This window comes from Dysidea avara, chromosome 13 (genome assembly GCF_963678975.1).
Source record: "Dysidea avara chromosome 13, odDysAvar1.4, whole genome shotgun sequence".
NCBI lineage: Eukaryota > Metazoa > Porifera > Demospongiae > Dictyoceratida > Dysideidae > Dysidea > Dysidea avara.
In genome coordinates this window covers 13,149,836-13,177,553 of record NC_089284.1, presented here as the reverse complement: position 1 = coordinate 13,177,553, position 27,718 = coordinate 13,149,836, and the positions used below count along the sequence as shown (strand labels likewise).

Here is a 27,718-nt window from a genome sequence, read left to right as displayed (position 1 = left end):
ACATCTTTTTCATACTAGCCTATTTCTGGAAAGCCACACCCCTTTTCACAGCTTAGCTATTTTGAATTAAATTACATGTACTAAGGAAAACTTGCAGCATCACTTAACTACATGCATGTCAATACAGATTTTATCAATTGCGTATCCGATTAACGTAGCTAGCTATGTACCTCACACATGGCCGGTCACATCCTAAAATCACCTACTGAATATTGTGCAGAGTGTTGTATTGGGGAGACTGTTTTAAAGAGTGTCTCAATCTTGCTGCTGATCTTGAGTGATCATGAGCCTCTGTACTGTGTTCTATTTTCTGTAGTGAAACCCAATCATTTATCAGTGCAGCTATCTACTCCCTCCTTATAGTAGCTTAAGCACTTCAAATAATTTTGTAGCATCTATATCTACATGCCTGCATGCAAAGAAAGTGTGGATATCTTGTTATACCTTGATAATGGCTTCCTTACATGAAGCAGCTGTCTCTTATTCCACCACTTTTTATCACATATACCTCATCTTATAATCATTATGTTTACAGCACAACTGTTTTATGCACTGGTAATTACTCTATTAAAATATCATATTGGTACATAACTGTGCTTGCAGTACATACCTATGGTCCATTGCTGAAATTTTAGTGTTACAAAAATATTCTTATGAGCATGAGATATTTATACAAGTACTGTTTAAGCAAAAAAGTAAAGTTTAACTTTAATACATTTGCATACTCATTTCTTTCTGGAAATGACATTAGTCTTTATCCATTGTATTGCTCTCTTGATATCTTCAGCTTGAATGACAAACAATAAATGTATACATGATAGTAATGCCAGTTGTACATAAGCTGAACTTATCAGTCCAGGCCAAGAATGCTTCTCAAATTCTGTTCGGATATTTTCACACTTAGGGTTGTAACCAAATAGGTTACATGCAAAATATCTAAACAAATCATGTAACAGTGCATCAGCATTACTAATATTAACAGTAATGGCTATAAGTGATGTTATCCCAAACACAATCATGTAGCCAAGAAGTAGAAGAATCTTCACTTGTGGTACACTGAACGTGATGCCACAAATTCCTTTTCCTTTTTCTCTTTTAAGCAAACCGGTAGTCTGTAAATGACATCATTATAATTACCCATGCAACAGACCATGTACATATGTTATGTGTATGGTTAGTTATACATGTATGTTCAGTTGTGACCGAATTTTGGAAAACCGTCGATGTACACACAACAATACTTTCGCAATAAAATGCATTCGATAAAAAATGCAACTTTCTATGCAAGGTTTTACCACCTCACTGGTCAGTAAATTAACACTCCGATAAATACTTTGGTATAATTGTGTTGCCTGTTCAGGGGGAGTTTTAAAATCTTTGTTTCATCTCCATACACGGGTATAGTTACATGTGTTTGTTTATGTTGCAGTGACAAAAAAATTTACTGACAATTTTTCTTCAGTGAACATTCCTTCCTTCATGGACACAGAAACATAATACTCAGAAAGCTATATCTTAGTAGATTCACAACTTCACAGCAAACATAATTAGCCAAGAGTCAACTCTGTACACAGTTGCATTAATAAGTTACAATTGTTTATGTAAGCACTTGTAGTTTATTCTCAATAGTTTATGTACAAATCTATTTATTTGCTTCTTGTGCTGTGTCTCCTACGCTACTCAACTTACCAATCTGAAACTTTACCAGTCCATTCCTCTGTCCCAATATAGACAACAGAAAAATGATAAAATGAATTTTGAAAAATGGGCAGACATTGATGATTTTTTAAAATTAGTTACAAGTAATGAAATTAGTGGTAGTAGTGGTAGTAGTGGTAGTAGTAGTGGTAGTAGTAGTGGTAGTAGTAGTGGTAGTAGTAGTAGTAGTAGTAGTAGTAGTAGTAGTAGTATAAAGTAAGTTGATTTTCTCTATAGTTGAGAATGCAGTTACAAATGAAAACTTAGTATACATTTGTGCAGCTACAAAATACAGAATTAAATGCAGTATATGCAACAGTGTGCATTAAACCATAATAATAAACACAGTTTCTGAGATCCCTTTGTTCAGATCCCTACCAATTTACTGCTGCATATATGTGATTGGGTCTGGGAAAACTGGTCTTATTGCCCATGACAGCAGATTTGATTTTCACCAAGAACATAGAGCTACATGAATGAACTATCAAATTTCATATTCAAAATCAGCAAGACTCAGTGGCATAACTAGAACCAGACTGACACCAGGGCCTAGTGCAATCAGTGGCATAGTTAACCAGAAGGTGATGGGGTGACACACCCCCACAGAACACTTAATGTCATGATTCTACAAAAAGGCTACTGACCCAACGATGGGTTAGCCAACATACGGTGTAACTTATATCATATCCAAGTAGCTGCTTTATTACAAATTACTATTTATGAGCTTCATCTGACTCTCACATGTCTCAACTATACTCCAACATATTCATCCATGATCAAGTAGAGCTATACATCACTTGCAGTATAGTAAAATGCGTTATAACTATTTACGTTACACACTCCTGGCCACACTGATTTCATCCACTGAATTTAGCAAATTACCACTCCAGATTCCAGTTTGACTCCTTATCTCTATTTCCCAGTAATCCCCTCTACTTTAATATATAGCATACCAACTCTCTCAATAATTCATCGCCTCGTAGTGCAGTTTATCACTGTTATCTCAAGCCTCAATTGCAGAAGGGCAACCGCCTTTGTTTAAATACACTATCACGTGAGTAAGCTAGTCTAAAAACAGAACAATAATTAGTGTGAGTAACTAATATTTTCGTTACTTGTTATCTCAAGCATGGATGATCCTTTTGTTAACCATTGCATCACACATTCACTAAATGGAGTGAGTGGAAGTGTTGAAGAGAATAGCACTGAAGAAGCTGGCCATTTAGCCCGACTGTTACCATTTGCTAGGACACGTGCTCAACCCGGCCTATGAGGGCCTAGGACCGGGTGTCAGCAAATTATTAGATTGAAAACAGACATTTTGTATACTGCGACGCCAAGATAGGCTTGGCCAACCGTCACAGACCGTGGGTGATGATGCATCAAAAATTTGAACAAAACAGTGAAGAAGACTTACTGGTCTTAGGTTTATACTCTAGAGTATCTCTTAGTGAGCAGTAGTGGGATTTAATCGAGGCACAAACTACCTTTCCCCTTTAAATAAAATTTTTTACGTGCATAAATTAGGCTGTGGCATTTAGACCATGTAAACAATGTTACATCTTTATTTTCAATTATTTAAGCAGCCTCTTGCCCTCCTCATACAGTCAACATTGAGTTAAAACTATCTAAAATTGTGGGAACTTAGCTGTTCGCTACTTGTACAATGGATGCTCTGGAAGGTAAGGAAATGGTGTAAAACATGTGAAAATTTGGTACAAGTAGTTTCAACCATTGGCGAGCTACAACACTCTGAATACTTAAAACTGGAATTTCTCAATACTTTAAATAGATGATAAGACTGGTTTTAGGAACAATCTCTTTATAACAGTACTGAATTTCATCTGGTCCCCTGGAGTGATCATTAAAAAGCATAATATATATGTTGGCTACTAAAGTTAAAGTAGTTCAGTATTTATGCCAGTCTTATGCCTGTTAATAAATAATGCAAATATTTGGCCACACTACAATGCGAAGCTTTTGTTGCAATCTGATACCCATGACCATATAAGGGTTACAGTGGCAGATCCAGAGGGGGGCATGTTCCCCCACACACAAAAACACAGAAGATTGAGATACTCTAATAGAACAGTCACCTCATGTAACACTATTGAGAATTTTCCACAGTTATTTCTGAGTATGAAAACTTGCATCTGCAGCACCAATCCATGGCACACTTAGCTATATTATAGCCTGCTACGAATTTCAAAGCACTTTGTCCTTTCTACATGACAATTTTATTTAGGCTCATAACTGAACTCATGATTGTCACTGCATGCATGATCCATACATGCAGCTCTTGATCACCCACTTGGAAAGGATGATAAAGGATTTTTACCTTTGTGAAACTCCCCATATGATGACTTTGTTTGTCTGTTTATATAGACAAAAATCTCCAGCTATTCTTTCTGGAAATATTCTCTGCTTCTTGTTTATCTACGCAGTGTGTTCTTTTAGCCAAATATACATGTGTATATATATATAGGCGAATTGGAATAAGTACTATTAATATTCGAATAACCATTCCAAGAAAAATTGATGAAAACAATTATCTATAGTTTTGTGTAGATCACACTAAGGATTACAAAATTATCACTTTAAAAGTGAAGCAGGGATCCAAGCTATAAAAAGTAGTAAAACAAGCGATGAATGATAGTATTACAGCATAGCTCGGTGGGAAAATTCTTACATTGGCATGATATAACAATGATTTTGTTCAATGCCAGAGTAAGGATTTTCCTACTGAGCTATGCTGTAATAATCTCTTGTTTCACTACTATTTATCACTTGTATCCTACTTCACTTTTAAATTAATATACTAGTTTGTTTGATTTTACTTTTTTTGGTTATAGCATACAGTTCTACATGTGTGACTGTTCTATTAGGGTGACTGCTGCATTAGAGTATCATGAGTCAGTCTTTTACCTACCAGGGGTGTGTCACTCTTTCATATCTTCATTGTGCTATATGCAGCTAGACCAACAATAAGGGGGTGTGTCATCGTGATCGAGTAAATAGATTGTTAAAAGGCGTAGTCTCGGTGCTTGGTTGTTATTAATCAATAGACACTGCAAACTTATTTAAGTACTTACGCTCAGTAGATACCTGTAACTTCACGATAGTTTCAATACCATGGCTATTAACATGATCTTGGTTGATTAATAACAATCAAGCTTTCTTTTATGCTGCTCAAGGAAAGTGTTGATAGGGAAAATTAATGCCTCAATATGGTTTCGTTTAATCAAGCAGGACAAAGACCAGCCTGATTGAAGATAAAAGAAAAGACAAGGTGCAGAGGGCACACACTCGTAGGAATCCCAAAAGGCACATCCCACTACTGCACTGGTGAGTTTGTTATTGTGGTGTAAAATGGAGGCTGTGCACTGCTCCATTTGGCCTCCAGCCTTGCGACTGTGGTCAGGCAGGCAGGCAGAAGAGAATTCAACATTTCGGTGACTTTTGGCTGTCTGTAAGTGTATTCTTGCTTTTAATACAGTATTTGATGTTAGATGGACCAACATTATTCCATAATTACCATAAAGGTGATTTTCGTCATGTAAGATGTTTTTTAAAGTGGCATTTTAGAAGATACGTGTCATTGGGGGGGAGGAATCCCTACTTACAGTATGGTAACCGTACTGTTTGATATAAACACTTCGTTTTATGGTAACCGTACTGTTTGATATAAACACTTCATTTTAAAAATCCATCATAGGATGGAGTTATAAGCATTTTTATCCTTTAAAAAGCTAAATTTTGTCTGATGTTTTCCACTCAAAATATCAAAATTTGCCATAGTAAAAACAAATGCTTCTAACTCAGGTTTACAAAAGTATTTTCAACTTCTGCTTTTCTGATAGGTGATGTTACAACCTTCCATTAGGACCCTCTGAATTAAAGGTCACTTCTGTAGAAGGCCACTTAAAGTTGCATGCATTTTGCATCTTACAGATGACAAACAACATGGACATGGTCTGAGTGTGTACACACTGTACCAGTAATCTTTTGTGCTCAAAAATCACCTATTATGCTTTTGAGATATGCCTAGAATTATGTGTATGTATTACAATGAAGTTTTAAGTTTTTTTATTCTTATAGTTGAGAATGTGACTGCTTTATTAGAGTTTGTAGTATAATTGTGAGACTTAGAATATCTGACTGCTCTATTAGAGTATCTCTATGCCTATTAGAGTATCTCTATCTTTAATGGAATTGTGTAAATAGCAAGTTTTCTACTGTTAAAGCTTTATAATCACTTCACAATACTAGCATATCATAATTCCCACATGTGACTCAGTATTTCTGATTTTTCTTGCATCCAATGCAGGATATACAACCCTGTAACAACTAAATACAATCCTGTATGAGTTATTATGAATTGTTATTCCTTGAACTTTATTTGACATACAAAATAAAGGTACAGACTAAGATATAGTCAACTTTTTTGTAGTTTTTATAGCCGTGGCAACACATGCTGGTTCAAAAGCAAGCTGAGAACTAAGAGAATAATGGATAATGAACTACGTACCTGCTCATGTGTAAATATTCCTGAGTGGACTGCATGCATGCATGTAGCTAACATTTATACAACATGAATACAACAGTGTGCTAACAAACATAAGTACCTTATGTATGGTCCCAAAACAGAAAAATATCAAATTCACTCCAACAGCCAGTAATATCGTGAGAGGCAGAATCAATGTGTATAGTGATAATTCCTTATTTGGTAGTGGAAATAATGGAGGAAATCTTCCAAGTCTGTACTCTGATATAGACAATACTATTGTTGGGCCTGGGATGCTAAATAATATAGCTCCCAAAGTCTCCAGTATGAATAGTTTCCATTTCCATCCTACTTCACTGAAAAAATTTGATGTCCAAAAAGGGAATGCTAATCCCAGGAACAGGTGAAACACGTGAAGGAACCAAGTAATACTTATAAACATCAGACAGAAGTGAAAAGCAAATCCTGTAACAAAACATTAATACAAACTATAAAATGAAGCTATAACTCAATTAACTGTTGTTGTTGTTTTTTTCAGCACTATGGACAATATCATGAGTGGTTTATCTACACACTATTGTGTAGCAAGCAATAACAGAACAGAAGCACCACTACAAATTAGTGCGAATACTGTATATGCAGTTTATACATGACAACCTGCAGCCTCAGTAAATGGTGATGGCTCTAGAATAGACAAGTGCAAAGTTCTGTAGCTACAGTATAATCTCTCTTGTCCTCCAAGGTAGCCTATCATGAGAAACACACCTACAAAAGTAGTAAAAAAGATACATATAGTAATGTATTGCAGCTTGGATATAAAGTACCAATGATAAGCAGATTTATTCGGGAATCAAACAGCAAACGTAGTATGTAAAGGTAGTTAAAATTCTTATTGTTAGTTTAAACAAATTTTTGTTACTTAAAAACATTGTTAATTAATTAATTAACCCATTGCCAGCTGAATTCCTGGCGACTACTAGCCAAATCGCATCATATTACCCTTACCATACACAGAACTACTTAGTAACCATACATCTAAATCCTTGCTATGAAATAAGGAACTCAACTGTGTTGTTTTTGTTTACATAAACTAACCGCAATGAAGTTATTACTCGGCAAAGTCATGAGTGGTTTATCTAGTGCATTGGTAAAAACCAGCCCAAACAAACAACAGAAACCCAACTAACTATCTACAAAGATGCCTTATGCTCCAAAGAACTATTCTATACAATTCACTTACAGTGCGATCCATTCCACAGCTGGTTTCTTCGTGATTTGTCCAATTTTTGCTGTTATGCATGCGTATCTGCACTCGTGACAACCATGCCACATCTGGGATAAAGCAGCCGACTGTTGACTTTACCTGCCTTCATCGATGTATAACGCTTTCTTTGTTATTAATGACTTGTTTTCATCTCAAAGAACGATTTAATTCAACTATTATGAAAGGTTACACTTTAGACTAGAAGCAGTTTCAAAACCATGGTAACCAAAGATTATGCAATGGACCCAAATCGCCATGTTTTATACCAGACTGTTTGATGTTGCAAGTTGAATTCCTAGCTAAATTCATGCCAAGGCTTATTAATACGTAAGTAAAATAGATGCCAGTGATAGAATAAAATATGTAGATGAGTTATTAGGCATTAAAAGATCTGTACTGCCTCCCAGCAGGGCAGTTTCATAGGAAAAAGAGAAATGCGTAAAGATAAATTAGGCCAAATTATGACCTATTCACTGCCCAAAGGTGGTTAAAACTAGGAAACTTACAGTATAGGTCTTTATCCAGTACCACAGCAGCGTACAGCCACATCCAGCTATCCCAGGATTAGCCAGAGCTCCTGAAAGGCATGAGACCAGTGATGGCGTACTACCAAACTGTGATAAAATGCCAGCGAAAGAAGACTATTTGTGGTGTATTTTACTAGAGTTAAGTTTTATTGTCGAAATCAACCATCAGTTAAAGTTTAGTGGTCTCATTTGTTGGCTGCTTTTTCATACGAAGTGGCGATCCCAGCATTTTGATGGGGCTCTGGCTAACTCAGGGATGGCAGGATGTGGCTGTACGATGCTGTGGTGCTGGATGAAGACCTGTACTGTAAGTTTCTCCTTGCTTTAGCAAGTTTTAAATGGTGAGTAGCCCGTAACTTGGCCTAATTCAATCTATACGCATTTCTCCTTCCTACGAAACTGCCCTGTTGGGATGCAGCACGGATCTTTTAATGCCTGATATCTCTTCTACATATCTTATTCTGTCACTGTTATCTACTAGCACAGTGAAAATGTGAAATAGTGACAAGCCCCTGGTAGGTGAAGGCTGACTCAATACAGCAATTACCCTAGTAGTAAGCCACACTTATATAGTTGTATGATATAACAATAAAACCAAGCAAACTAAAAAATATTAATTTAAAAATGAAGTTGCAATCCAAGTGATAAAAAGTAATGAAACAAGATATGAATGATGACATTACAGCATAGCTCACTGGGAAAATCACTACATTGACATTGAACAAAATGATTGTTATAATATGCTGGATTTTCCCACCAAGCTATGTTGTAATACCATCATCCATCACTTGTTTCATTACTTTTTATCACTTGGATCCCTACTTCAATTTTAAATTACTAATTTTTAAATATACATACACCCACCTGCTCCCAGGTTAGTATATATCTACTTGCCTGTAGTTTGAGGTCTATATCCTAAAAAAATATCACACCTGTGGTGAAGATCAAAAGTGCAGCGCTATGGTATATAACTGATATACCATGGTTTGTGGATACACTTACCATATATGGTGTAACTTCACACATTCCACGAAATTCCTATCTAAACAGAAAACAAGTCTCTAATAACAACAAGCGACCAACAATTATATACCTAGGTTGCTGAAAGTATTGTCGATTAACTTTTGTCTCCTTCGTGGCTAACTCAGTAATTGCTAGATGGGCATGGCACTGCTGAAGACTACAAATGCTTAATCCAACAATGATTTTACCAATTTCAATCACTAGAAGGTACCATTTCAATATGAATTGCTATCTCTCATCATTTCAGCTACTGGGATGTGGAACATACATGATTACTTGGGATATGACTGAAATATATGCACTCTCCCTCAAGTGCTAGCACTCTCAGGATCATAATTTATATATGTGACTGGATCTGCGAAAACCGTTCTTATCACCCAAGACAGGAAGTTTGATTTTTCACACAAACGCAAAGCTTAATGAATGTACTATCAAATTTCACTGTCACAGTCGACCAGAGTAAAGTGGTCTGCTTTTGCTGGCTGCTTTTTTAAAGCACAGTGGCAAGCCATACGAGTGGTCTAGGGTCTTGATGGAGCCCTGGCCAACCAGGAGATGGCTGTATGTGGCTATACAGTTCCGTGGTGTTGGACAATGACCTGTGCTGTACATTTCTTTTCATTTTAGCCGGTTCTGAGCCCTCAGTGGCCCATAACTTGGCCTAATTCATCCAAATACGTTCCTTTTCAATTTTTGAACACCATCTTGCCCACCTTCCAGGGCCCCCGCCCCCCACCCATCTTGTAGCTTGCCTGATACAGTCAACCTCAGTTTTAAAACTATCTAAAATGGTGGGAAACTTAGCTGATGACTACTTCAGTGGAAGGTAAGAAATTGTTGTAAAACGTGTGAAAATTTGGTATGTGTAGCTACCACCATTGGCCAGCTACAACATTCTGAATATTTAAAACTGACATTTCTCGATACTTTTAAATGGGTGATAAGACCGGTTTTCCCAGAGACAGTCACATATATGTTTAATATCTTTTTTTCTGTATGTGCTTTGGACCTTAATTAATATTTATGCAATTTCAAGAATTGAACTATCATGCTATACTCATCAAAACTCACCTACAATAATATTTCCAATAATGGTAAACACTGCTAACACTTGTGGAAAAACCAACCTGTAAAAAACAAATACATAATACATAAATATTATTAACTCATCTTGGAACCACTCTTTGAAATACAGCCTAGCCTGAGGCAAAACTGGATTACTGTAGGGGCAGATATTTCTGAGATTTCCAGAAACTGGTCAAGTGTATTCAGGCAATTAAAATTACATTTTGTTGATTTACAAAGGTACAAGTATCAAAGGTTCAGACTGAAATACTCTAATAGAGCAGTCACATTTTGTATTTCTTAAAAACTGTAAGTAGTTACTTACTTTACCTGTATCAACACAGTAAAAATAATCTAAAATTGTATCTCAGAGTGTTTACAGCCTGAAATTCTTCCCGGGGGCATGCCACTAGACCCCCAGAATAGCATCCATGTCAGAAGCAAGCACAAGACTATACCAATAAAAGTCACCTTAAAGTTTTGGTGAAAATTGTTACCAGATTCAATTTCAGAATACATAATTTACAAAGCTTTCCTGGGAAGAACATGCCCATATTAGAGTATCTCGATCTTTATTATGGTTTTCAGCCCCACTCCAAGAAGGATAATTTCGGTGTGATATCATTCTGAGGGGGGAACAGACTGGGGGGGCTGGATTCAGCCCCCTAGCCCCCATTTCCACCGCCTATGCCTCATATATATAAAGCTTGCGTGGGAGGATCTAAACAAAAAAACTGTTCTATAAAAGCCATGCAGAAGACAACTGATCTATATTGAGCAATTACAGAACACTTTGATAGATCACAGTTCTATATCAGGTAGTGATAGAGCTGCCAAGTCTATTTTGCAAGCTAATAGCCTGCTTCGAGTGAATGATCACCCAACATAAACAGACAAGTCCTAGGAATGTCACAGAAATATGCTAATTAAGTACTACAATCAAAAACTTTTAGTCATTACTCATTAGAAGACAGACTAGACTTATCAACATCTACCAAATGATTAATGCAGGCAAATCATAGGCACAATGCATATTCTACTAATGATAAGACTACTCCATGAGTTTCTAATTGTTTCGTGTGTCTTGTGTGCACCTCAAGTTGATGGTTCTCTATATCAATTAAAGCACTGCCTAGGCATCAAATATAGCATGAAAAGAGTGACAAATATAGAACGAGGCGAAGCCAAATGCTATATTTCGTCTCGAGACCACTCTTTTACATGCTATCAATTAAATACCGTTTAAGCAGGGATCACCACAAAAATTTCATGCGCCACCCAAAATTTCACTTTTAAAAATCATCCTAGAGACATAATTTTTACACAACAAAAATCACAATAGTACTAGTCCATATAATATATAATATAAAACAAAACACTTACAGGTGGCCAGATATAGAATTTGTTTTAAAATGACAAAACTCAAATTTTAGTCTCACTGCCTCACTGCTTAACCGCAGTTGTAAGGCTAGAGGCCAAACGAAGCAGCGCACAGCCACCATTTTATGCCACAATAACAAACTTACCAGTGGGATGTGCCTTTTGGGGTTCTGACGAGTGTAGGCCCTCTGCACCTTGTCTTTTCTTTTATCTTTAATCAGGCTGCTTGTCTTCTTCATCCAATGAATCCATATCAAGGTGTTAATTTTCTGTATCAACATTTTCTTTCAGGGTGTATCCATTCACTGGACTGGACTACTGGACTGGACTACTGGACTGGACTTACTGGGCTCAAGTTGTTTTTTTTAAACTTTCTTGCCTTTTATAGCCAGACTTAACCACAATAGTGTTTTAGAAATCAACACTATTTACCACAAGACATAAAATTTTAACATTACTCACAAAAACTGCACTAAATCCACACTGTAGTTAGTAATCAACAATAATTTTCCTGCTGCTAGCAATGATACAAGCATTGTGCACACTGTTAACACTGGTAATACATCTGTCTGTTTTCCTTTTGTAAAATAGCACACATTGATATAAGTTTTACACCTTACATGCATTTACATTATCTAATGATATAGCATCGACTATAGCCTTTCAGTAGTTCACTTGTTTATGTTATGAACCATAATATGCGTATTTTGCTCCATACGTGTATAAGGCAGACAGCCTATCCCATATGCATTTGGGCTGCCTGTACACGTATGGGGTCTCGTACGCATATGGGCAACCTGTACGCATATGGGACAGGAGTCACAGGATTTAAGCTTGATTTTGCGAATAGTCTCATTATTCTTTATGAAGGAAGAGACAAAAGTGGTTGGCTTCTTGACTATATCTGCTTATATTTTGCTGTAGTTGTCAGTTTGCTCTGTAATTGTTTTCTTTGGGATCTACTATTATTGTAGCTATTTCCTGTATGTTGTCAAATATCATGACGTTTGTGCTCCCACAGTAGCATTGCTTCGTGCCTTACATCTAAATTAAAGTTCATGGCTGCAGTCTACAATCAGGTTGCACTGATCTGGAATTGGCCTGACCACCTCTAAGCTTTTATCATGTAAGTAAAATTAGCTAATAGTTTCTAGGCATGAAAGAATGTTAACAAAAAGCAGGAAGAGACTTTGTATGTAAAATAGCATGAAGATGCCATTTCAGAGCTTCCCCAAGAGAGTATGCTTCTTGACCCCTTGGTTTATATCATTTTGCATGCTGCATATGCTTCAGTCGCACATGCAGTTGTATTACATGAAAACTGATAGCTATACTCTATGATTTACACAAGGTTAATAAACAACGATGACCTCCACTGTAGCACTGTATATAGTCCATGAATGGCCTGACCACTCAAACTCTCTGGGCTCCTGCTATAATTTAAACTAAGACAGTACACTCCCATAAATTTGTGATTGACAACTAGGTTAGGCTTATACTTTTATTACAGCACACTAAACCATGGGTGTATCCATTCACTGGACTGGACTACTGGACTGGATTACTGGACTGGACTACTGGACTCAAGTTTTTTTTGTTATTTTCTTGCTTTTTATCACCAGACCTAACCACAAAAAGTGTTTTGAAATTGATACCATTCACAGACATAAAACATGTACTAAAACCTGTACTTTGATCACAAAAGCTCCTAAGTGCAGTTCATTATCAAAAATAGTTTGCCTACTGCTAGAAGCACTGTGCACTGTTAACACTACTAATCCATCTGGCTGTCTTCTCTATAGCCTTCTTGTAAAATAGCACACAATAATAATTTTACACAATGCAATTATGTTATGTAACATAGAAATCGCCTATAGCCTTTCAGCAGTCTGCACATTCACTCTAGCTTTGCTGGCGCTCTTTGGTTTATAAGGTTTGTAAATAGCAACGAGTGGGCAGTGTTATTTTAAAAGAATTGTTTCTCATTGTGCACACTTTCAAACAGGAAGGTAAGGTTACACATATTTACAATAAATACGGTAACTACAACAAGAGTTCAAACCAAAGTTATAGCTACCATTAAATAAACCACCAAAACTAGCACTTTTTTCAAACACACATCTTTAAACAGGCTGTAGGACTAGGTGTCCTACAGACCTTCAGCACATGTGCTTAAATAAATTTAAAATAATAGACTATAGTTAGCTGTATGTATGTGCCTCTAATATTTAAGACAAGACATGGGTGTGGTGTACTGCTCTATGTAATCACTTTAGTGATTGTAAAAGGTGTTTGTGGTCGAAAAAATTTGTTTGAGCAAATTTTATGCAAGTCCAATAGTCCAGTCCAGTAATCCAGTCCAGTAATCCAGTCCAGTAATCCAGTCCAGTAATCCAGTCCAGTAATCCAGTCCAGTAGTCCAGTCCAGTGAATGGATACACCCATGAAAATCCCCTCTGATTTAATTTCATATACTGTACAGTAGCTTATTTTTAGGGTACAATTGGGACTATCAAAAATTCGATAGGTGTTCAATATCTGTTCAATAATAATAATTAAGGACATATTTATAGGTATAATATGATCCTATAAGTATAGAATGTTCAGCTATATAAAGTTCTGAGCTACAACTTCTTTGCAATTCTCTGTTCAACTGATTTCCCAAGATCCTTATGCAAGTCTGTTGTATCATGTGACTTCTCACAGCTTCTCCCTCTCTTAAAGATATATAGCCATTCATAGCTATATATTTCTTCAAAGTCCTCCTATATAGTATTAGTCTCGCAGGTATTTTCACTGTACACTCTCATTATATTGAGTTAACTATACAGTGTCCACTATATATACGTATCATCATGATCAGCTCTCAAATTATATTGGGCTCATGCATGATATTGGATTCCTATATAGTCTACATTTTTCTTTACTTACTAGCCTAACCAGGATCTTATTTTGGTCATTTACTAATTGTTGGCTACATTAAAGAGTCTCTGCACGTCTCAACACATTCAATGTCTCACCAGCCTTGTCTCCTATTGGACCTGTCCTGTATGACAGTCCTTGATATTGCTTATTGCTGATCAAGTTTATAAACTTGGGTTGTACCTTAAGCATTGCCAAATCTCTGACCTTAAGATCTCAGTCTTCTTGTCACAGGATCTACTGTATTTTGCTATTTCCTGGCAGCTTCTAGATTCTTCTTCATGGAGACTGAGAGAAACATTAAATTTAGTGCTGTTGGTAGATTAAATTCTCTGCCATACACTAAGAGTTTCACCTATTCAAAGTAATTGGTATGGTGTACTCATACTGCCACTAAGTAACCCTGTCCTGTAATATATGACAGGGTTTTGCAACTGAACAGTTATATGTCTCCTGGCATATTGAAAATAAGTAGCTATGTCACCTGATCCCTCTTGTAAAATCACAAACCAATAAACATAGGAAGGGATGTATGGGTGAATCCAAGGGGTTCAAAGAACTCCATGGAACCCTCTCTTGGACTGAGGAACCCTCTCTTGGACTGAGTAACCTTCATGCACAGATGAGCTGCTGACATTAATATTATTTAGTTTATCAGTTTCTTTGACTAATAAACTGCAAAACTAGTTTATCAGTCAAAGAAATATTTATATACTGCAAAGACTTATCGATAAAATGCCCATTTACTTCTCTCTGCACTACAAAATTACCTGAAACTGCTACTCAGCACCTCATATGCAATAAGCGCCTCCTATATTACTGCCAGGTAGCTCTCGAGGTAGCTAGCTACTTCTAAAGGCTTCGGTTGCATTACTCATTTCAAAAAGCTTGCAGTACAGTGAAACATTGCTGCAAGATGATTATTTGCTATGAAACATTGGCACTACCAGGTATAGCTACAACTCAAGCTACAATTAGCTAGCTACCATGTTCCAGAGTCAGTGAACCCCATTGTTAAAACTCTGCATCTGCTCCTGGGTGCTACCACAGAGAAAGCAGACCCAGTGAAGCTTCATTGTGGTTTGTTTTGGCTGAGGTGCAGACTTTTTAGCGACACAGATCACTTGCCTTATACGTGTATGGGCACGAACACGTATGGGACATCCTGTATGCGTATGGGCAGCCTGTATGGGTATACGCATATGGGATATCCCATACGCGTATGGGACAAATACGCGTATGGGTCACAATATTTACTCTAGCTTTGCCAGCTGCACATATTTGGAAAAACTACATTAAGTGCATAACAAGAGTTCAAACAATTAATTATGCAGTCGTACCATTAAAAGAGACCACTAAATAGCTGTATATGCCTCTAATATGTAAGGCAAGACATGTAGGGCCCCACATGTGTGGTATACTAATCATTTTAGTGGTTGAAAAAGGTGTTTGAGCAAACTTTATGTGAGTCCAGTAGTCCAGTCCAGTGAATGGATAGCTACACCCCTTTCTTTCAGCAGCATATTTAGATGCCACAGAATTATTTCAGAACTGCATTTCAGAAGTGCTTCAGTCCCGGCACTACTATAGAAGAGATATATTAGCTAGATGTCTGCAACTTCGTGATTGGAATCCCGTTCGCGATAGGTTCATGACCATTCCCATATCTATATAGGTGGACTAATAGCGATAGAGTATGGAGACCACATGCACCTCTTAACAATCTAGCTATTTACTTACAAGATGACCTCCAGCACCCCAGCTCTTATTGGTCTAGCTAGTTGCATGCCCCTTGGCTGACTTGAGATATACTCTAATACAACAGTCACTCTAATACAACAGTCATGTAAGATATTTTAATAGAACAGTCACAAGTTAGCTGTGCTACAAAAAATTAAGCAAGCTAGTTTTTTTTTTTTTTAATGTTATAATTTAAAAATGAAGTACGGATCTATGCAATAAAAAGTAGTGAAACAAGAGATGAATGAAACATGCTATTACAGCATAGCTCGATGGGAAAGTCCCTACTTTGGTACATTAGCTATTTTGTTCAGTGCCAAAGTAGTGACTTTCCCATCAAGCTATGCTGTAATAGCACTCTTGTTTCACTACTTTTATTGCATAGATCCCTACTTCATTTTTAAAATTATAATTTTTTAAATACTAGTATTTGCACATAATTATATGTAAGAGTTAAAGCATTGCCACGAGTACTATATAAACGTCAAATATAGCATATAAAAGATTGGGTGAGAGACAAACAAATATAGCACGAGGCAAAACCGAGTGCTATATTTAGTCTTGAGACCACTCTTTGAATGCTATAGCATGAGGCTTTAACTGGTATAGAGAACCGTCAACTTGAGGTACACACAAGACACACGAAACAATTAGAAACTCATGGAGTAGTCTTGTCATCGGTAGAATAAGCCTTGTGAAGGATATTCCTAGGGACTCGTCCACTTAGGTGAATAAAATGTAGTAGCAACATTCACTGCTGCTGGCCACAGGCAACCATCATCGAAATCTTCAACTCTTACTGTTTGGGTGGACTGGTCACTCAGCTCAGTACAGGCTATTAGCCTTGGTTTGTTGGTTGATTTGTTGTACTGGCCAGAATGTGTGATTAATAAGGGTGGGCGATACTTAAAATTTTCAATTCGATACGATTCCAAGTACTTTTATTCTAGTATTAAGTATCGATATAATTCTGAGTACTTTCACTGCATTGACTTTAAACATACATGACTACAGTTCCTTCAGAAACAACAACATGTCAATGTTTTTAGGTTTGATTAGACTTCGTTTTACTGATACAAGCTCTGCTGTTTTTGAAAAAAGATGTTCTGAGGGTACAGACATGCCTGGTATTGACAAGAACTTCAGTGCTAATATGCTAAGTAGTGTGTAGTGATTCTTGTGATCTCTCCACCATTTCAAAGGGTCATCACACCTTGGAAGGATAGTTTCCATAATTCCTTCCCTAGAGAGCTGCATCCACAACTTCTTGACTGGTTTGAGATTACTTAACTGTAGAATCAAATGATTCCCACAAGTTGTATTTGTTACTGGTAGTGTTACTGCTCTGCAGTGTATTCCACACTGAACTTCACTGTAGCAAGAATCACACTTTTAAGCTTCCACAAGCAAATGAATTTTTTTTCCCCGGGATAGATGGAATGCCCTTGCCACTACCCCCAGCACTGGCTGTCAAGTACAAGCAAATGAAATGGGCAGTCACAGTTAAAAATCCTTCTGTGGTCTTTGATGTCCATATGTCAGTTGTCAGTGACACGTACTTAACCTGTACCAAAACCTGTAGAATACGTTGTTTTACTTCATCACATTTTGCAGGCGGCATTCTCATCAGTGTTCTCCTGCTGGAAATATCATAGTGAGGATCTAAGATGGCTACAAATCTAATGAAGTCTTTATCTTCCAAAACTGATGCTGGCTGTATATCTTGTGCTAACATTTCTAACAAGCAATTATCCAATAGCGCCAAAATGAAGTGTTGGGGTACTTTTGTGTTCTCGTTAACATATGATCAATCAATTGCTGGTTTTCATCGATTTTAGGCCAAAGCTTAGCCCTTTTGGCTTTCATCTGTTCATCTTCTTCCCTTTTTAATTTCTTCACACGATTTATTTTTCACAGGCTGTTTGCATATAGTATTCACGGCAGTGCTTTAACCCTTACATATAATATATAATATACACGTATGTATGTACCGTACCTGTACATATATAACCACTTACATTTGCTTCCACCTTAACATTGCAGCAATGATTATGATACCTCCTACAATGATTTCCACAGCACCAGAAAATATTACAAGGCTTCTGATTGCAAATTTAATTTGAACATTAAATTGTGAAAATGATCCACACAGTGGTAAGCACATGCCACAATATTCTCCGAATTGGTAGTGACATCTCAGAGGCTCAGAAGTGTTTATGGTTCCAAAATTAGCTTCACTCTGGACTGTCTCACAAGTGGGCAGCAATGCTTCTAATTCTGTAGTATTTATAGCAATCCTCCACTCAATAGCACACACATCATCACGAATATTAACACATTGTTCTTGAGTTATTAATAGTGGACTACCATTACCATCACATGGAGGGTAGGCATATTGACAGATAAATGACATCATAGCAGCAGAGCATTCCTCACTGACTAAGCCAGGTAACAAATCAAAGAATTCCAAAACTTGCTCTTTACTTATTGCATTGTTAGACATAGTGGTTAGAGTGTTGTTAGTGTCTGTTAAGTGTGTTAGATGACTACTGCACACCCCATCATACTGAGAACATCTCTGATTGTATAAAGATATCTGCTGTGAGCCACTTGCTGTAGATGACTGTAATGATACGCAACATATAAATATATATATATCCTTTAATTTTTGCAGTAGCTACATGCAATACAAATACATAATGCACATTATAGTTTTGTAAGCCATTACTACATTAAGATATAAAGATAGACAGCATTTGAATAATATCACTATTTAACTAACTAGAATGCACTGCACATACAGGTAGCTTAAATTGTCGGTGTCATTTGCTCCTGTCCTACAGTCTCCACATTTCTGGGGCACTTCAGTATCCAGAGGTATAGCCCCGAACTTGCTGTACATAATGACAAGACCACACTTTCATTGATCATGACCTACTAAATATCTATTAGTGACTTACTCTTACATGATAGGAAACCAAGAAGTGAAAACCCAGTTTGATCATGAACACATGCCAGTGACTTCGAACTCACGCTTACTGGTACAATAATGTCACATGTAGTGACGTGATATTGGTCACGTGAGTGTCACTTTCGCTGCTGATAAACAATGTTCTGGTTAAAAGATTATCACTAAGCAAGGACTATGGCAACAGGACATTCCATGTATTAAAAGCACCACCAAAGCCAGAGTACCTGCAGTTCTGTTAAAAACTTTCTACGTCACAACATTTCCAGCTAACAACAACAACGGTGCACTATATATAGGGAAGAACTAGAATTTCAGAAGGAAGGATGCTAACAGGAGCATTTGTAATGGTTAGATAAGAAAAGTGGCAACTGCTTTTTTGGTTGATACAGCTAGTTCTACAGTGTACATGTGTGAAGCACTCTCAGCATGTAGAGCATGTTCTATCTAGGGGGGTTTGAGGGCAGGAAAATTTTGCAAATTTAGTCTAATGAAATTGAGTTTCACAATAATTTTGACTGAAAATGATTATTATTGTTGTTATTGTTAATTACTGTGTAGAACTCACAGAAAGAGTATAAACACACAGATAATCATACATAAAATCAGTCTGTTGGGAAGAGGTATAAGGACAAATCATCTTTAAATTGGTTTAAATCATCCAGTTCAACTAATGAATCGGGTAGAGAATTCCACAAATTGATAGCAGAGGGTAAGAAAGAATTTAAATATGTATCAGTTCTAGCAAAAGGGATGATGAAATTCTGGTTGTGTCCACGGGTAGGCATTGAGAGGGGTGTAAGTGTAAATGAGATGTCAACAAGACCATGTAATATTTTGTAAAACATTATATGTCACTTTGTTTAAGTGGCTCACAATGCCATAATAACAAAGTGTCATTATTATTCCCTAGCAGTTGTAATACTAGCTGTCACATGAACGGCCAGTAGCTTAAAATCTATATTTTACATCTCTCAAAGAACAGAAAGGGAGAGAAATGGGTATCAGCTGCACATGATCAATACTACATAAATTTGCCATTGTGTTTTGAAGTATACTTCAGTCTCAATGGCTCAAACTATATTGTAAATGTGCAATCTTTAGAAGGCTTGTGTGGTCAGTGTCAGTGGAGTGACTAATGTACAGTCAGGATGTGTAGCCTGCTCCAGCTAGGGATTCTGGGGAATTCTGGGGGCATGCATGTTCCCCCAGGAAATTTTGGAAAATAGCTATCACAAGATTGAATCTGGAAGCTATTTTAAATGTACTGAAAGATTGTGAAAAGACGTTGAAATCTTCAAAATCATTATAAGATGGAGTTAAATCAGTTAGAAATAACACAAGATGTCCACCAACTTTTGCTAACACACCAAGGTGTCGATTATCAACAACTTCACACTACTTCAGATATAGGGCTGCAGAATGGTGGAATCAATTACCTAAAGAGATTATCACTGATGAATATAAGGATTTTGTGACAATCATTCACAGCCATCTGTTCCAGAGCTCTGCTCACTAATTAAAATGCATTACTGCATACTTTTGTTGTATTATTTTGTTATATGTGTAACTTTTGTTGTATTGTAGCCTAGTATTTAGTGTATTTTTCAGTGCTTTAATTGTATTTGTATGTAGTTGTATGTTATCATACTCCTTTATGGAAGATCGGCTATGCCGAATATAGGAGTCTAATTTAAAAATCATCAATCATGCTACTTAATAAACGAGGTATGTTCCTGAACCATTGTTGGCAGGTTTTGATAAACCTACTTTTTGCCATTTTTGGCAACTTTCAAAGCTGCCAATTTCAGAAGCTGCCAAAATTGGCAACTTGAAGCTGCCAAAATTGGCAACTTCAGAAGCTGCCAAAATTGGCAACTTCAGAAGCTGCCAAAACTGGCAACTTCAGAAGCTGCCAAAACTGGCAACTTCAGAAGCTGCCAAAATTGGCACCTTTCAAAGCTGCCAAAACTGGCAACTTCAGAAGCTGCCAAAACTGGCAACTTCAGAAGCTGCCAAAACTGGCAACTTCAGAAGCTGCCAAAACTGGCAACTTCAGAAGCTGCCAAAACTGGCAACTTCAGAAGCTGCCAAAACTGGCAACTTCAGAAGCTGCCAAAACTGGCAACTTCAGAAGCTGCCAAAACTGGCAACTTCAGAAGCTGCCAAAACTGGCAACTTCAGAAGCTGCCAAAACTGGCAACTTCAGAAGCTGCCAAAACTGGCAACTTCAAAAGCTGCCAAAACTGGCAACTTTTAGAGCTGCTTCAAAAATGTATCACTAGCAGCTCTATGATATTTCCAAAAGTGGCATAAATTCCATGTCCTTTTATAGTTGCAAAGGTATTTTTTAATTGTGGGATTGAATTTCAGTTTGGGGTTTCAAAATTGGAAGCTTTTATAGCTACCAAAGTTGGCAAGATTATAAATGTAAGTTTATAAAATATCCAAAATGGGCAAGTTCTGTAATTACCAAAATTGGCAAATTTCATAATATCCAATGTTAGTAAGTTTATAATTACCAAAATTGGCAAGTTTGAATTTCCAAAATTGGCAAGTTTGATTTTCCAAAATTGGCAAGTTAGAATTTCCAAGATTCCATTATTGGCATGAAGTAGGCATGTCAAACTTGGCAATAAAAAACATCTCATTTCTTGCCAAAAATGGAAACTCAAACCCACAATCAATGGTTACACACAGCACTATATAAGTAAAACATGATACCTTCCAATTTTGGAATAACTGTTAAGATGCTTGTGAGAGAAATTGAAGCACTTACTGGTTTCATGACAAAGTGGTGTATACTCTCCTTAGCTTGCCAAGGAAAATACGTTGCTCTATTGTTTTGCAATAATTCAGATCCCACATAATGCCAATGTTGGCAATAATGGGGGTCACAAATTATTGCCAAATTTGCCAAAAAAATGTCCTGCCAAATTTGGGCTTAAAAGAGCCAGTTTTGGAAGCTCGGTAACTTTTACAGTAATTCTGTTGTTGTCACTACTTTGAAGTTGCATTTCGTAAATTGCCAACAATGGCAAAATAAAATTCTTGACTTTGCTTTCAAGGCTGTTCCAACTTTGGCAATAACCCAATAGCTGCAAAATATGGAACCCAATAGATTGACAAAAATGGCAACATGTTGGATCTACATTTGGCTAAATATGGACAATGCTGAATTTGCCAACATCTGGGATAAACCTAATTTTGCCACAATTGGCAAAAATATGATACTGAATGTTGCCAAAACTGGCAAAAAGTAGGTTTATCAAAACCTGCCAAAATTGGCTGTTGAACATACCTGTAATAAACAGAACTATACAATGTACCGTGTTAAATTTTCAAAAACACAGGATCTGACTTTTACAACTATGCCCCTGTCACCAAAATTTACAACTAGTCCAAAGTTATTACATACACAACTATATAGGTTTCACAAGGCCACAAACAAAGCCCTCCTGGGCACACTGACAGTATAAATGCTACAATATATATGGGACTTGAGCTAAAAGTTGATTTCAATGGGTAAACTCCATTAGCTGTATGATATTATAGCTTAAATCGATGCTGATAACACTAAAATGATGTAAACAGCATTCACTGGATATATGTTGCAATTAGTTTTCAATTTATTTTCACCAGGGAAGGGCAATTCCCTCCTTTAGAATCACTTCTGGTAAACATCTGATTCATATTGCAGTTTACGTAGAGCATCTCCTTTGGATTTAAAGGAGGATATACAGTACTTTCATTGGTAATGTTCTCTATTTATCATATACAAGTATAGAAGGGATAGCTATATACAGTGGTCACAATTTGCTTGTGCTACAACTATAGAGATTTAGATACGTAAGTGTAGTATAGAAATAAGGGTGTAGCTCTTAGCATGCCGTAGTCCTGTTAACTTTATAGATTCCACAAATTTTACTATATTTATTACTGTTTTATTTGCAAGAGGAAGCATTTAAACAAAAGCTATTTTCAGAATAGATTTTAATTATTATTGAATATGTTTTATAGGATTCAGTACATAAAGACAACCATAAAATTTTAACTTAAAATGATTGGTATGGCAGGATGCTTGACACAATGTTAAGATAGGAGTGCACAGGTCAAGATGAATTTCAGCATACATACTGGGCATATAGAACTCTATTAGAGCAGTTGACTGTTCTATTAGAGTATTTTGATTTAACAGTTCCACGTTAAGTCTTACTCCCAAAGTATAATAATCAGAACTCCTCTTGCTAATTCTTAGAAGAGAAGAGTTATTCCCCTTGCTCTTTCCATCTTTTCATTGCCCATGCATACATAAAATCCAATTGCAACTGTACTGCACAGCTTATATAGCTTCCTAGCTCGAGCATGTAAAATTTTGGAGGGGGGTACTTCAGCCCCCTAGCACCCTCCACCCTTGATATAAGCAAATCCCATTTGCAGCTGTACCTGCTTGGCATAACATTTTAGTCTAAAGGTTTGAATGTCACTAGCAATTCTACTACTAAGCATTTTTTGTAAGTAAAATAAACCCTCACTAGAATTCCTGCAAATTTTGTTTCCTTTGTGCATGAGGCCACACTGGAAACACAGCTAAGTGACTTCTTTGTGATAAGAGGCTGCACTTATGCTGCATATTACTTCTCACAAAAGGCTTTTCCTTTGCAGGAATCATTACTACTTCATTTCCTGCACATTTTACAAACAAATTTGTTGTAGTAAGATGTATGGGAAGATCTTTTTTAAAAATTTATTTATTAAGGCTTTACAGCACAAGTGCTGGAGGTCTGTAGGACACCTGGTCCTACAGCCTGTTTACAGTTGGTACATAAAGTGTGTTTGAAAAGGTGGAGAAAGGAGAAAAAATCCATGATTGGATCTGGGCAGCCTCGAACCTGCAGCCATCCCATTAACGCTCGAACGCTTACAGGAGTCTGCCAGGCAGTCAGGATGTTTTCTCCTTGTCAATTATATCCATAGGAACTCTAGAGAATGACTTATTATCTCAAAGTACCCCTTGTGGAACCAATTGGACATTAGCTTATTTATTAAGACTTTACAGGTCAAAGGCTGTTGCCAGCAATATAAATCATTTGTAAATTGGTTTATAAACTGTTGCAACATAGCTAAGTACCTTCTTTTGGCCACACAGTCTAGCCACTAATTAGTTCAAAGGCATCAAAAGAAACCATGCATCACACCTAAGGGGAAGCAGATCCAGGGGAGTATATGAGGTTTCCTGGTCAAGGTAACTTTGCATTGATTTGCAAAGTTCAAAGGTTCAGATTGAAACACTCCAACACAACAGGGTCAACTACCCTAATAGAACAATCACATTTTGTACTTTTAAAAAGTAACTTAGTTTATCTAGGGCTGGGCGTTATTGAAATTTTACTATCACGATATATCATGGGAAAAATAATAAAATATCACTAAATATCATGATATTTTTTTCATATTTTGACAGATGCTCTACTATGAAACTACACCTACTTACACAAGTGATATAACCTGCAGCAACATGAATGGATGTGCAAAAATACATGTACATGGCATTGACCATTTATTGAACTATATACATGGATATAATAGACATTAGCTAGACCTACAATTAAGCATGGAGAGGATGTGTCTTACACACCCAAGTGCATGACATAAATTCAGGAGTTCTACCGTCAGATTCCCATGCATGACTAAAAGACTGCTAACTATAGCAACAAAAGCTCATTCACCCATACACATTTTATTAGCTATAATGCCACAATGTGCAGAAATATTCTTTCCTCAATAATAATAAAATCCGCTACTTTCATATTCGCATGAATGCTCTATAGAGTTACTAGACTTGACTGCTCTATTAGAGTATATAGGTGACTGCTCTATTAGAGTATCTCAATCTTTCCTGGAGCTAAACAGCAGCACTATGTTTACAGTAGTTAGCTAATATTAATAGTAGTGGAGAACATCGCAGTAATCACGATATCACGATAATATCGTTTCCAAGAATTTTTGACGATACTGGTATCGTTACATCAGAATATTGCGGTTTTACAATATAACCGAGATACCGCCCACCCCTAAGTTTATCTGTATCACCACAATAAAAAAATCTAAACCATATTTCAGAGTAGACCTGAACTTTTTCCCAGATCCCCAGAATGGCATCCATGTCTGTTGTATGTATACTTCAAACTTCACTTATGTGGTATGGATTCTATTGTGTAATTTGACACCACAGATATTTTAAGGCTGAAGCAGTATACTGGAAATTCATCTAATAGGAAGCTATATGAAAAGAAGCCATAATGCCACCACAAGAATTAATTAGAAAATAGCAAGGGAGTAATTTTGTTATAGTTAACAAGGGAGTAATTTTGTTATAGTTGCAACACACCCATGAGGTTTGTATCTAATTTGTAAACACAGCACTCAAGGGCTGCACATCTGGTGGAGTGTTTACATATCAGATACAAACAGGATGGGTATGTTATAACTGATTTGTGGTATGGGGCGTGTGCAGATCAAAGGAACATGGAAGAAGCAAGAAATCCATTAATTCATTGGTAGCTAGTTTTTCGTTGGTAATGCGTTTCCCAAGAATAATGAGTGCATGGCCAATTAGTCCAGCCATTGTGACATTCGTTGCTGAGTGGTTTAGCCAATAATCTTTGTTACTTAATTTTATTGGCGAACGAGCACATAGTACAGGGGATTTATTACTTCTTGCAACATTGGAGAGTGAAAAGCGTAGAGTGTGGTATGGCTTCTTACATGTTAACTAGCCACAAACATGCATAGTTCACTCCATTATGGTGGTTGTTTACTGTTATCATTCCTAATATGGACTATAGAACAACATTCTTTGGTCAGTTAAAGAAGCCATATGACGCTTTACGCTTTTTGAATTTTGCCTTCTGTGTTGCAAGAAGTAATAAATCCCCTGTATAATGGATAGCAACTGTTATACTTCATTCAGACATGTAAATGCAAAACTGAAGCTGTGGGCATTCATTCCAAAGCAATTCATCAGCTTGTATTGGCCAAACGCATGGCCTGGTATTCTGACTTCCTGTGGTGGTACACATATCAAAACTTGTGTAAGATATTCCGGTTTTCCGAATAGGTTACGCCCGTTTCGTATAAAATAACACTGTCTTCTAAACAAGGCACCATAACTTCCACGTACTCTGGTTGACAGACACGAAGTTTGGTTTATCAGATTCCTCTATGAAAGGCGAATCAATTCATGTGTAAGTTCTTTGTGTAGTAACGAAGGGGAAGCTAAAAAGGAGCCTTGTACCGTGAATTTTACGTGTTCAGAATATCCGTAAAAACACGTGTTTTTAAACATATCTCTGTAAACTAACCTGTTTAACAATTTGTACGGTCAGAGTCTTATTAAGCCTCCTTTGCTGCGTAGAATGATACCAAATTTAGTGAATTTGGTTGAGGATAACAACTTGTAAATTAGGATTTTCCCGCCGAGATAATTAAATTTTCCAATAGGTTAATGTATGGAGTGCACATTATGTTATCATCAGCAGTAAATAACTGTTGCTATGGCGACATTTTCCCATTTGTACGGTCGGAATTGGATAGAGAAATTCAAGGGCTTTCTTTTATTGTATGTTGTGCTGTAGAGATTTTGTGAGTCAAAGGTTGTAAATTAGTGTTTTTGTACGTAGTGTAAAATACATTGGGCAACGACTGACAAGGAATGATGAGATTTTATGATCAGTCTGTTTTACTGAGCTAAGGTTTCAAAAAAGATATTAAACAGGTAATAGATTTATTTAATGCATAATTCTTAAATTTTAAGGGTTTAACCCAGTGTTTTGAAAACTTTTAATGTTGACCACCTGAAATGCTTGATTTGACAAATCCCATGCATATGTTTTGATATGAATGTATGGTTTCTTTCAATTCCTTTGAACTAATTAGTGGCCATACTGTGTGGCCAAAAGGAGGTGCTTAGCCATATTATAAACCAGTTTACAACTGATTTGTATCACTGGTGGTAGCCTTTGATCCACCCACACATCATACCACAAATACATTATGAACTCTTGATACAGTAATACACAAGTCACAAGCTTCTTTGAACTCATGCAATTGCAAGAGAGTGGTTTGTAGACCATACTAAATTGTATTGCCTATTAGCTAGCTAGCTATGTGTCAAAATTGTATATGTAGCTAACCTGTTGAGCACAGTTAATGTCAAACTCAATTCCAAGTTCTGTTATTGGAGTAACATCACTGCTGGTGACATAAACAACGATGGGGATGCAAAAGCAGCCGAAGACAAATAAAAATACACAAGTCACAAAAATTCTTTCTGCTTTCTTCTTATTTGCAATGGTTCTGAGTGTATACACTGAGCCTAGGTCATCGTCCATATTTATCGCTATACAATTAATACAAATGATAACAGCTATAGCTAGCTACATGCGTAGCTATGTTTAACCTTGATATTATAGTCAACTCAAGTAGCTTATAGCCTGACAAGCTTCAGCTATACACCAGGAGGCCCAACCGTGAAGTTCCGTTGTAGCCTGTGAATTGGATTGTATTAAAGTCTTTACGTTGAGTTCAGATCTATTAGTCGTCCATCTGGAAACCCATACTTTCCA

General features: G+C 36.8%; 1 protein-coding gene across 1 annotated transcript; it reads right to left on the bottom strand.

Moving 5' to 3' along the window:
• Window positions 1-514: 514 nt before the first annotated feature.
• On the bottom strand, window positions 515-27,703 carry LOC136243004 (uncharacterized). Its single transcript, XM_066034524.1, has 7 exons — window positions 27,553-27,703; window positions 27,287-27,492; window positions 18,142-18,746; window positions 10,088-10,143; window positions 6,860-6,967; window positions 6,324-6,667; window positions 515-1,112 (listed from the first exon to the last, which is right to left on the bottom strand). The coding sequence occupies exons 2-7, from the start codon at window positions 27,482-27,484 to the stop codon at window positions 726-728; spliced, it is 1,698 nt and encodes a 565-aa protein (XP_065890596.1). The 5' UTR covers window positions 27,485-27,492; window positions 27,553-27,703; the 3' UTR covers window positions 515-725.
• Window positions 27,704-27,718: the final 15 nt, after the last annotated feature.